General features: G+C 39.4%; 1 protein-coding gene across 12 annotated transcripts in view; it reads left to right on the top strand.

The window, feature by feature from the left end:
- Positions 1–11,913, top strand: part of LOC135499555 (uncharacterized) — a 67,385-nt gene that overhangs the window by 37,658 nt on the left and 17,814 nt on the right. For 9 of the 12 annotated variants that reach the window (XM_064790396.1, XM_064790401.1, XM_064790400.1 and 6 more), the window contains 9 exons: positions 291–935; positions 2,665–2,774; positions 3,074–3,285; positions 3,637–3,808; positions 4,138–4,261; positions 5,731–5,766; positions 9,937–10,034; positions 10,233–11,210; positions 11,722–11,880. In XM_064790396.1, coding sequence (XP_064646466.1) covers positions 291–935; positions 2,665–2,774; positions 3,074–3,285; positions 3,637–3,808; positions 4,138–4,261; positions 5,731–5,766; positions 9,937–10,034; positions 10,233–11,210; positions 11,722–11,880 — 2,534 coding nt within the window. Of the gene's footprint in view, positions 1–290; positions 936–2,664; positions 2,775–3,073; positions 3,286–3,636; positions 3,809–4,137; positions 4,262–5,730; positions 5,767–6,371; positions 6,387–9,936; positions 10,035–10,232; positions 11,211–11,721; positions 11,881–11,913 lie in introns of all 12 variants that reach the window. The other 3 variants (XM_064790393.1, XM_064790403.1, XM_064790394.1) reach the window with 3 other exon arrangements.

Here is an 11,913-nt window from a genome sequence, read left to right as displayed (position 1 = left end):
CATATATGGAAGAATCACACATGCTAAACTTCCAAGTCTAAGTTTAATTCATGTATCCATGAGTGTTTTATTTTTCCTAGCTACCAAAGTATTCTCCTTTAGTTCCCATCTATTCAATATTATAAATTCGCCTTGGGAAAATCGCAATCTAATTGAAATCGTGACGCTAATGAAATATTCTTTACTCCATTCTTTTCTTCACAATTTTGAGTGTTTTTATATTGCTTCTATTATTTGTTTCTTTACTATTTTCCTTTTTAATTTGCACGTTTTGCCTCTTTCCCCTTTAGCTGAACCAACGAAGTACATTCTTCACATGGACGGTAGCAAGGGCGGCGGACAGCGCCTCGAACACCCGACACTCCACGTTACTCTTCACGGGAACCCAAAGTTCGTTCCCGGAAGATTGAACTATGGTGTCCTCCTCAATGGGAGAGACCAGTACCTCGATGCCGGCCAACACCAGGACAAGTGTTTAGGGAATCTAGAACTCTGCAAGCACGGATTTACTGCTGCTGTTTGGATACAGTTCAACGAGGCAATGGACAATTCTTATTATCTGAGCACCGGGCACAGTCGAGGGATCAGATTATATTTCAAGGATGGCTACCTTAATGCAGTGTTTAATACAAATGGGAAGGCATGGCGTGTGGCCTACAGCGGGGTCCAGCTCAAAAAGTGGTACTTTGTAGAGCTGTCGTGGCATCCTGAACACGGCTTGACCATGTATGTGAATGGAAGAATCGTCAACCAAGGGAACCCTCTCCCGGCGTCCGAAGTTCCAATCGACGCTACTGAGCATGTGTACCTCGGACGCGCCAACAGAGGCGACACCTACGATGGAAGGTTCAGATATGCAAATGCCATATTAGACGAGGCGGAGTTTTGGTACGGTCGACGCGAAGTGCTAGTGGCGTTCGGGTGGATATTGCGAGGTACGAAAACCTGCGTAGAGGCATAGCAACGTATTCGCTTGCGACTGAGGCATTGCAACTATCGTCGCGTGGTGTTGGGAAGATGCCTTGTATATAAGGGCTTGTGAATTCCATCTGTCTTGCCTATGCTTGCAGCTTTTTAATAACCTAGTGGTGCACTTAGAGGTTTATTTGTGTTGTTTTAAATAACATGATGCAGATTTCTAGTCAGCAAAGTCAGATTAGTTTAGGTAAGGTCTACATTTGTTTCATATCTACTGGACTAAACCTTCTAAATCACCTCGCGGATCACTATCTATAGGAGCGCCATATTGCCATCTTTTTCAGCATCTGTTGGTAAGATATCGCTTGCTAGCATCAGTCTCGCAATCCCCGACATCCATCTTTACGCACTCTTTCGTCTTTCTCCAGAGAAGGACTGCTTCCGACACTTCATGTAACGCGTACACCCTGTAAATATCAAGAAGCTTGCTTTTCCAATAATGACAATGCAATTTATTTTCAGATTCACCTGTTTATCACGCAGTGACACTCACATTAAAAACATACATGAAAGTCGTATATTTTTTGCTTTCATTTGATAACTATTGATGATGTCCATAAGAAAGAGAAAGTGTTTAACTAAATTATCATCCATCAAAACTTTAATTTTTACCTACATGTTGACTTAACGACATTTTGTCATTGCTAGTCCATGACAAATGGGATATAACAAACCTTGTACTATTTAAGCTATGGTTCAGCAATAGGGAATTGAAGTATTCAAACTGTGCAGCAACGACTTTCTTTTTTCGTTTCTCTATAACCAAAACGCTCACCTTATATACAAGTATTTGTCATATCTCCTTATATCTATTGACGATATCTCGTGAATTTCAGACAACTGCGCTAATTGGGCTGGGAAGCGATGTTCGATCTTTTCAAAAGGTATCCTTTATGACCTCATCGAAGTTTTACTCTTCCAATTCTTATTTCAAATATTTTAACATTTAGATATTTCAATTTCGACTTTTGTTGACGATTATCCAGCAATCACCTTCCGGGTTAATACTATTGTGGGTGTTTTTCTTTAAAGCCACAGGTACCGTCCCTACGATGTCGTTATTATTTCAGTGATATCATCACAACAATAAAATATCTACTGAATCAAAATTAATATTGAAGCTCTAGTACCTAACCAGGGAAATTATCCATAAAAATGAACATAATCAAGTTACATTTTGCCTACTACATCTACAAGGGTGTCACTATCACTGACATCCGTCAGAACCCTTTTTGGAAAAGATATCCACACACGACATAGTGAAGGAAATTATCATAATTAGCCTGTACGATACTATATATTCCTTTTTTCAATCACTTTTTACCTTGTATACATGTCTAATCTATCGCAGCAGAGAGTAGGTATACATTCAGATGCATGTCTTTGCGGTCTAATCATGAATTTCTCATTCTTGCAGATACCCCCTACCCTCTGCACCCCTGCACGAAATGCCAATACCGACTTAAATTTCCCTTCTTTATCGTGATTACGTAACTCACCTTAGTTTTGAAGTATGAAGACGGTCCAGATTATTCCGAAACCGGAGTTCTTGTTCTTAAAACCAACAAACACATAAAATGTGTGTAGAAACATACATGTAGATGTATGTCCAAGAATCAATAAATACTAGTCTCTTAAATAATTCTTGGTATTTCTTTTAAGCAAGCATCTCTTTTTTTCCTACAGGTGACATCGACTACCGCCTGATTCCCTTCGAAGAGAGAGACGGTGACCGTTTGAAACACCCCGACTTTGATATCAGGCTTCGTGACGGCGTTGGCTTTATTCCAGGGCGGGTAAGCGTTAGCCCAGTTAGTCTTGCAGAAAACCATGTGACAACTTGTTATTGCAAAAAAGTTTCTTTCGCTTTGGTTTTGAATTTGAACGTTCTTGGCGTGATCATTCAGAATCCCATGCAAGTGGGGAAAAAATTTGTGCAATTAGTTCAAGGTCAAATTGCAAGTTAATTGATTAATTTGACTCCCGCCCTTGAAATTAGGTATTTACTTCGTTTTAAAAGCGTTCTAATTGCTTTAGGATTTCAAGTTCTAACCAAAATGGTGGTGGTCAACCCTTAAGATTTTCACATTTTCAGATCGGTAACGCCACCTACTTCGATGGTATCTCCAGCTACGTTGTCCTCGGAGACCAGAGTGACAGTTGTGTTGGTAACCTTGGCAAGTGCGCCCACGGGAACACCATCAGCATGTGGCTGAAGCCCACCACTCTCCTCGACGATGCTTACATCATGAGCTCAAATACCTATGACGTTTACAGTAAGAATGGCCGCGTATACGGCGTATTTAGGTAAGTAAAGCACCTTTTACCAAGTTGTGAGCTGAAAAAAAAAGTGGGCTAAGTAAGAATTTGGTTTTTCTAGGGTACAGTATGCACATTTGCATATTTTTTCATTAACATTTGAGAAAATAATTGTATTTACTTGTAGTAAATAGGAACATTTGTCATATCATTTGCTTTGTCGAAAATCCCGAAATAATTATTGCAAGATTCTTAAGTTTAGTTAAGGTCTTAATCACTTCCTTATGAATCGTAGAATAATCTTTCTACCAGGGCTAGCAATAGTTTCAGTTCCATTACCCCTTAAAAAAACTACAATTAGGAACTTCCAAGAACAATTTTTTTGCCTTAATTTCATAGGGTTGGTGATAAGGTTTGGACTGTATCGAGTAACGAAGTCGTCCTCGGGAGGTGGCAGAGAGTAGACTTCACGTGGCATCCCGATCGTGGGGTTCAGATGTTCATCGATGACAAGAAAGTCGACTCCGTGATGAATTATGAACTCATCAAGGAAACGGAGAGAAAAGACAACGTAAGTTTATTAAGAGTACACCTCTCAGTATTTGTGGTTTCTTCAAGCCTTTGATATTTATGCCCACACAACTCCTCCTGGTATGTACTGAAGGCATTTCTTTGCCCGTAACTGTAAATTGCGGTATTTTCATGGGCATTTTGTTTTTCCAGATTTCGTGAGTCAGCGTTATTTACAAAAATAAAAAGTATTTTTATCGAAAAAAAACAAATTTGATGGGGGGGGGGATTTTGCGAATCGCATTGGTGGATTATGAAGTTTTGTTCGGTTTTTCCAATCAAAAGAAGTTCACGGTTTACCGTAAATTGTTTTACTGGTTCAAATTTCAGACCTTGTATCTCGGTCGCACAACCAACATGAGGGGAAAGAAGTTCTACCACGGTGCCATGGACGAGTTGGGTTACTGGTTCGCGCCGAGGTCCCATCTTGTGGCTCACGACTATTTCAAAGGAGGTAAGAAATTCTATCAATTTGTTTCATCGCTGCATTAATGTATGAAATTTAGACTATTGCTACCACAGGCATAGATTAATCTAAGCATAGACTAATCAATGCTTGGTACCACCCACAATTGTACATATCCGTAGGTCAGGCCTTTATATATTGACACCCCTTACTACTAACAACTGATATCAACTTTACGAACACACTTCCTGAAATGTGGGCCTATCATATCAACCATTAAAGAGAATATATATTTTGCTCGAAACAGACCACGCGGATGATGCTCGAATAAAACAAATTATAAAATCGATGGATGATGAAGTTGCTTTTTTTCTTCAAAAGACGCCAGCTTTGACATCATCTTTATTCAATGTCCCAATTGAATAACAAATTGTTGTCAACGTACCAGTAACTTCACATTTCCATTTAGACAGTTTGTATGGCTATCAAAAATAAATATCCTAATAAACTTGTGGTAGTGATTGCTGCAAGCTAAGGTTGACTTTTGACCACTTCTAATTCACATATCGTGCTTAAATATAGTGTTTGCGAATAGCTCGGATGCCACTGGTAAATCTATACTGATTTCAGTGTTATTGCATGTTAGATGTACCATCTTACAGCTTTATCCCTGGACCATTCCCTTCTCTAAAGTAGTAAAGACGTGCCCAGTCAACCCTTCCATGATTAAGACTTTCCCATTCAACCCCTTCTATAATTAAAACCTGACCATTCATTCCTATCATTAAAGTCTCAACAACATGATCGAATGCTCAACCTTCAGGTATTCTTAATGATATTACAATGCAATGTACATTGTTAATGGGCTGTATTTAGTAGCAGGCTCCAAACTTACTCTCCCATTACCAATCCTCCTGTTAGAATCTTCATAACCATTTTGTAAGTTTCGATTTTTACAGTTTTACCCTCCTCTGTATAAATGGTTAGCCATCCTTAAAATCCTATCTTTGATACTGCTTTTTGGACCGTTAGAATGACGTTTTTAACTTGCATTGTCGGCTTTCTGTACTTTCACGAGTGACGCCGAGTACAGGCGAAGATGACGTCAAATGATTCTGTAGAGTACGATCTAATTCATGTACATGTACCTGTATGACCCTCTGTCTCTCACTCTCTCTGCCTTTCAGTGTTTCTCGCTCTCCAATCTCCCCAAACCACTAAAACTATTCGGCGAAGGGATCTCAAACGTAATCTTTGCTTCAATATCAATGTAGTACAATACAGTGATTATCAAATGTGTTGGTTTCCCACTAGTAAATTGTGTTAATGATTTTCATGTTTTAAGGCTAGCTTTTAAAATTTTGCAATTTCTGTGTGTTAAGTCAAAAGTATAAAAACAAGTTGATTTCATTTATCTGTGTGTTCACTGAGTTCAAAATAATTTCCTAAATTGATGTGTTGATTCTGGTGAATTTGGTGAATATTTTGTTCGTAATGTTGTTATGTGTTTTTTGTAGGATTTTTTGTAGGCATATCGCACGCGTCATTTCAAGGTTTGCAAAGCGTTTTGGTTAGCATAAGGGTGCACATAAATACGGTTTTAGTCGCGTTTGGTTACGATTAAAGCTCCAGTCACAGGGTCCACTATTAGAAATAAATGGTTTTTCGAACTTTTGAAAAAAAACCTACACTAATTCTGATGACTTAAGCCTCTAATCGTAGCCTTACGTGATAAAAATCTCACTATCCTCAGGTTGATTAATTCCTTTTTATCCATATATAAATGCACCTAAATACATGTACTATTTTAAATAGTAAATAGCAAAAGGCATAACACGATAATCTGAGTAATGAAAAATAGCATAAATCGGTCTAGATTGCACGTTAACCCCGTGTAAAAAGAAATTTATTCCCACTGGCGCATTGGTCCGTCCCAATTGTTCGAAGATTGTACGAGGATTTATGGCTAGAGAAACCAATGCGTCAGAATACGATCTAACAATTTATGGTATATCAATCGATTTTTTGGAAGAATGAACTTTCAGCACTGACTGATGGTGCATATTACCGAGTTTTGCATACATACAGTCTAACTTCTTTTTTGGGTTTGAAAGTGTTGATAAATGTTAGTGTAATTAGCGGATTTGTTTCATTTTAGTTGATTACGCTCCAGGTAAGACTTAATTAGGTGCATGCATGTTGCGTTGACGACACACTGTGCTTATTGTTAAGCGCCTCAGTTTTTCTTATTTTTTCGCCAATTTTGCTTTGAATTTGACCAATTTCAGCAAAGCCTATTGTCATCAGAGACAGATTACATCATTGATGTCATCTATCAGTTTATTTGATGAATATTCTGATATGTTCAACTGTCAATCCTAAAACGATTGTCGTATAGAAAGGGCTTGACAAGGGAATCATTAGGAACTGCTAAAATCATTTTAAGGTTCTTAGGCCAGTATATGTTGATCATTTGGTTTTATGATGATATAGGCCAAGGCTGTATTGCGATATGACAAATCCGTATGCTACGGTGCAACCCACCTAGCTTTTGCTCTCACTGAATTAGTCAAATCGGAATGTTCTTCCCTGCAACGAAATACTACTGGGAAACGAAAACCAAAATGATATGAGTGATGACGGTACTCTTAAAGTTATACCTCTATATGTTCTTTATAAGAATGCATGTAAGGTCACATGTTTCGTACGCCCCACATACATCCAGTGTTCCAGGCGAAAGGTTCATGTTATGCGTTAACTTGTGCGTATTATTGCAAAAGGTTGTATAAATTGTATATTAAAACGAAGCCCCCAAAAGCAAGAACAAACTACGCTACAATATTTTCGAGCAAGCATCCTCCCTCGATTTTTTTTTCAATTTGAATGTAGTACTCGTCTTTTAATTTCTGATAGTAGCATTCCCGTGTTCAGAGGTGTGAGACATGTGACCACTCGGGGTATATTTGTGCATTGATGACCAGTTAACATGGCAAGAGTTTTGACGAGATGACGTTATTGTGTATGGTAAGGTATGGAAGCACAATTATAGTCCCAGTTCAACTTCATCCAGTGTGTGCATTGATATGTACTGCCAACTGTTTTCTACACAGTAGGGGGTATAGGCTGTAATCATACCACCTTACCTTTTATCAAAGATTGGTGAAAACTTGGTCGACTTTGCTCAAATACACCTCTTGCTTTGAATTGTAATCCGAAATTGCTATACCAGTATCTGTGTTTGCTATGCCCTTTTCGACTTTCGCCGCCGAATTCAAATAATGCACAGCTCGGCAATGTTTTGATATTGCGCTGGCCAACCCGTTGAGTGCTGTTTTATCCAGGTTCGCTGACAGCTAAGCACGCATATTTTGCTTCACGAAACCCTGGCTAGACCAAAGCTTGTACGTTAAGAGTTGGCCATACATGTAGGTACCACCATTTTTACTGGAACTTGAAATCCTAAAGCAATTAGAACTACTTAAAAATAAAGTGAGAGCCAATTTCAAGGGTGGGAATTTCTTCTCCGGAAAACAAAGAACTGACCCCCCACCCTTCAAATTGGCATTCACCTCATTTCGAACGAGTTCTAATTGCTTTAAGATTTTAAGTGCTAGCAAAAATGCTGGTACCTATGCTCGACCTCTTAAGGACAATGTCGTCATGTTCATTATCAATCGAGTCGTTTTGATCACTTGAGAGTGATTACAAAACAGGCTCCTTCGCCATCACTTTTGCATCAGTCATCAAGCATACGCAACTGTCATTGCTTCCATCACTGCTTTGATACTGTAAGCCTAACACAAGTTGGCCCCGATCTATTTTCTGAATCGTGAATATTTCGTGTGATTCGTGAGTATTTCTATTAAGAAATAAATGTTTTCGATTTTTAATTTTGCAGATAACGAAACTTCTTTTAACTTTCTGATAAAAAAATATCATTTATTGCAGTTTTTGCACGAATCTAGGTCATTCATGAAATCTGCTAAACTTAATCGCCCGAAAAAATGTGGCAGTTAACACGACCATAATCTTAAGTTGATAGATATGATTTCGACCTCGTTTTGGTCCATCAGGTACAAACAAGAAACAAAAAACGAAACTACTTACATGTTTTATTGAAGGAAAAGGAACCCTAGGATCCATCCTAACCCTACGTTTCGTCCAGGAAATCTGCTTTGCAAGGCTCATTCCAGCTTAAGTGTTTAAACCTCCATTAGTTTTCACCCATATAATGTCACATGATTAACATATGTCATCGAAATTCTCATCGAGAATGTTACTGCATGTTATATGTAACTTTGTAAGTCAGGCTGTGAAAGTCTCATTTTAAACTCGATCCGGTACTAATATCTAAGTTGCTCCCTTTGCGTATGTTCGGTAGGTCGTCTCGGTGCAAATATCCTCATCATATCATACCATGTTCCACAACATTCAATACTTACGTTGTATCAGTCTTCTCTATCCTGTTCAGACTTGCTTACGTTTGGTGATATGAATAAATAAAAGACTAGCAAATGATTTTATATAAAATTCTATGTACATTTACACTTCGCCTTTCTGTACAAAATAGAAGTAAAGGCATTAATTTTACTGGTCGCCATTCATATCACCCATTGTTCTGAAAATGTGTCCACTCGAGCACTTGAGTTCTACTTCACTTTCTCATCCATTTTTCACTGTTTACCTTCAGTTTTTACATTGGGTAAGTGGTCGGAGCGGCGACGCTTTTCTGATGCAACCGCATCGACGCTAAGCTTAAGATATCGCCATCGCGCGTTCAACGATTGCTATGACTGCGAGCCTGCTTTTGGCCATAAGCAATGTTGTCCATCTATAGTGTGCATTTAGCAAGTGTTCGGCCTGATAAGTGCCTAAAGTGAAATTACCAAAAAACGCTAAAAGTGCAAGGTGTAATTAGTACATGTACCAGCACGTACTGCTGAAGTTGTTGCACTGCTGTCTAAATGTCTGGTGCACCGAGACACTGCCCTATCGTCTCTGGTTGCATCCACTCTCTCGTTTCTCGACGATACTTTACCTCTTATGAGTTGGTAAGAATGCATGTTAGAAAAACAATTAAAATCTACATAATTATATTGTCGAAAAAAAACATCGGAGTTTTTTGACATGATTAGCTATAAACGTCACACATATCCGTTAGTCTTCTTTAATGAGGCGCTTTGCATTCAAAACTGCCATACGTGGTCGAATGAATTTCCGGAGTCGAATTTTGAAATTCGAAGTCGATTTTTGCATTTCAAAGTAGAGATTTGAATTACGAATTTCGAAGCAAATTTTGACTGAATTTCGAAATGACTTTTGGACTTCGTACTATCATTCTCTTCATCGCTCTTTCTCGCATCTAATTTTCAACTTTATCTGTTTTTACTGTGCTTTGACGTGTTTTTCGACCCAAAAAGAACTTCGAACAATATTTTACCTAACGTATGTTCTTTGCGGCAGTGTAATGAAACCAAGAAATAAGTCGTTCCAATCACGTGGCACTGCGGGTTTTAACTGCAAAAAAATCACCTAAAAAAGAGAAAATATTCTCAACCTGTTTGTTGCATTCTAGATTGTACAACCAGACCCATTAATTGAAGGTAACACTTATCTGATATAGGATAGCTGTGTATTCTCATTACAGAAGCATCACTGATAACAGAGTATGTTCTTCATATCTATCCGGTTGTTCATACTCATTCGATATGCTTGAATTTCAGACAGGATTCCCACCGAGTATTATGACTTCAGCAATATCTACAATGGCCGACTGGTGAACACGTACAATAAGGAGATTGTCATTAATGGCAATGCTCAGGTAGGTCCCAAATTCCCGCGTTGAAGAGAAATCATCAATATAATATTGTTGGGTAGTTGGATTGACAAGTGGGACACTTTTTCTGTCCTGTCCTAATAAACCGCAGAAAACTATCTGATGTTTCAAATATTTCTTTTAAACTCTATCTTAACTTTCTCACTGTGATGTAGCCAGGCTTAATCATTGTTTTACCTCCAGAAAACTACCTCACTCGGCGGAGAGAACACTGCCATTGTACTAAATGGTCTCAGCCAGTATATCGACTTTGGGGAGAACGTCACTTGCCGTGGTAACCTCCATAACTGTATAGACGGTTTAACCATGCGTGTTGTTGTGAAACCTAACGAATTGAAGGACAAAACCTATTTCGTGTCTGGCAGAAACGTTGAACTTTATTACGAAGATGGCAAGCTGGTGGGGACTGTGAAGAATTCTGATCAGCAGTGGTCGGTGAGCTATCCCGGGTTGGAGCCAAACAAATACCACGTGATTGACTTGACCTGGTACAGGGGAGAAGGATTGCACCTGCGGGTGAATTGTGTCAAAAGAGGCCACCAACCCTTGCCCGTAGCTCGCACAGATAAAGACAGGCCGTACACCCGCTTTTACGTCGGGCGGGCAAACACTGATATGGCACGTGAAAATTACGCCAACGCCGTCATAGACAGCGTCCAGCTCTGGGAGGCCAGACGGGACTATCTTGAAGCTTATAGGCTCATCGACAACTCTGTGTGCGATGAGGTCAGAGCAACTATCCCTAAACCTACGACTCCAGTACCTGGTGCAACTGAAAAACCAGGTCCTGGTCCTGGACCCGGCCCTGACGGCTCTACAAAGACTACGCCGTCCACTCATATAGGCCCCAGTGACCCGGAAAAATACATCTTCTGTCCAGGCTCAACATGGGTCAAGTTCGACGATTCTCACTTTTCACGAGAACAGAATTCGTTCGAAGATTTGAAGATTGTTTTCAAGTCTATGCGCCGTGATGGCCTGTTGTGGTTTACGAACAATCCCAACGGGAAACTCTACATAAGTTTGAGAGGAGGATATCTTTGGGTGGATCTAGATATCAAGACGGGCGATTACAGGCAGAGGGTCCGCGCCCAACCTGCTGGGATCCGGATGGATGATGGCGAATGGCATTCGATTCAGCTGACAAAGCAACAGCGTAACGTAAGTATCATTCATTTGAGTCTCTTAAGAAGCAAGGAAGGTATCAATAATGGTAAACGTGAACTTTAAACCGTATATTTCTTTGACTTCTTTTCGATCGAAGATAGCCTACCAGTGCAAGAGGTGGCAAAGTGACATATTTGCCGTTCCAACAGAATTGTACAACACAATAGAGAGGCAAATGGAAAATGCATGAGAGCAGCCAAAATAAATGCTTCACTTTAGCTTTTTGGCTTTGTAAAAACTAGACTGAATTCCCACAAGAGCAGAAGTCTATACGTCGATGTCAGATATGGAAAGTAACCACATTCTTGTGCTAGTATTACTGCATAGCAATTTCATTATCAAATGCACTCCACATATAGAAAATTAGTAGCTACGAGATGCCGCAGACAGGAATACCACTGCACTGAGAAACATAAATACAGATAAAGGCAAGGAACTTACATTGTCATATTTTTGTCGTAACACGCCTTATGATAATGAAGTTTCTCCGTCTCTCTGTATTCAGCTACGAGCCATTGTCGATGATAAGTACAGCTACGACCAGCGGTTGACCTCGGATTACTACATCATCAATGAAGGGACGACCTTCCTCTGTGGTACCGAGAACCCGAGCAAAGACACGAACTACGAAGTGGACAGACATTTCTATGGAGACATCAGAGAGGTTTGCATTTTTTTATCAAGATTTAATGAATTT

This window comes from Lineus longissimus, chromosome 15, assembly GCF_910592395.1.
Source record: "Lineus longissimus chromosome 15, tnLinLong1.2, whole genome shotgun sequence".
Lineage (NCBI taxonomy): Eukaryota > Metazoa > Nemertea > Pilidiophora > Heteronemertea > Lineidae > Lineus > Lineus longissimus.
The sequence above is the reverse complement of the archived record's forward strand: the minus strand, read 5'-3'. Positions and strand labels throughout refer to the sequence as shown.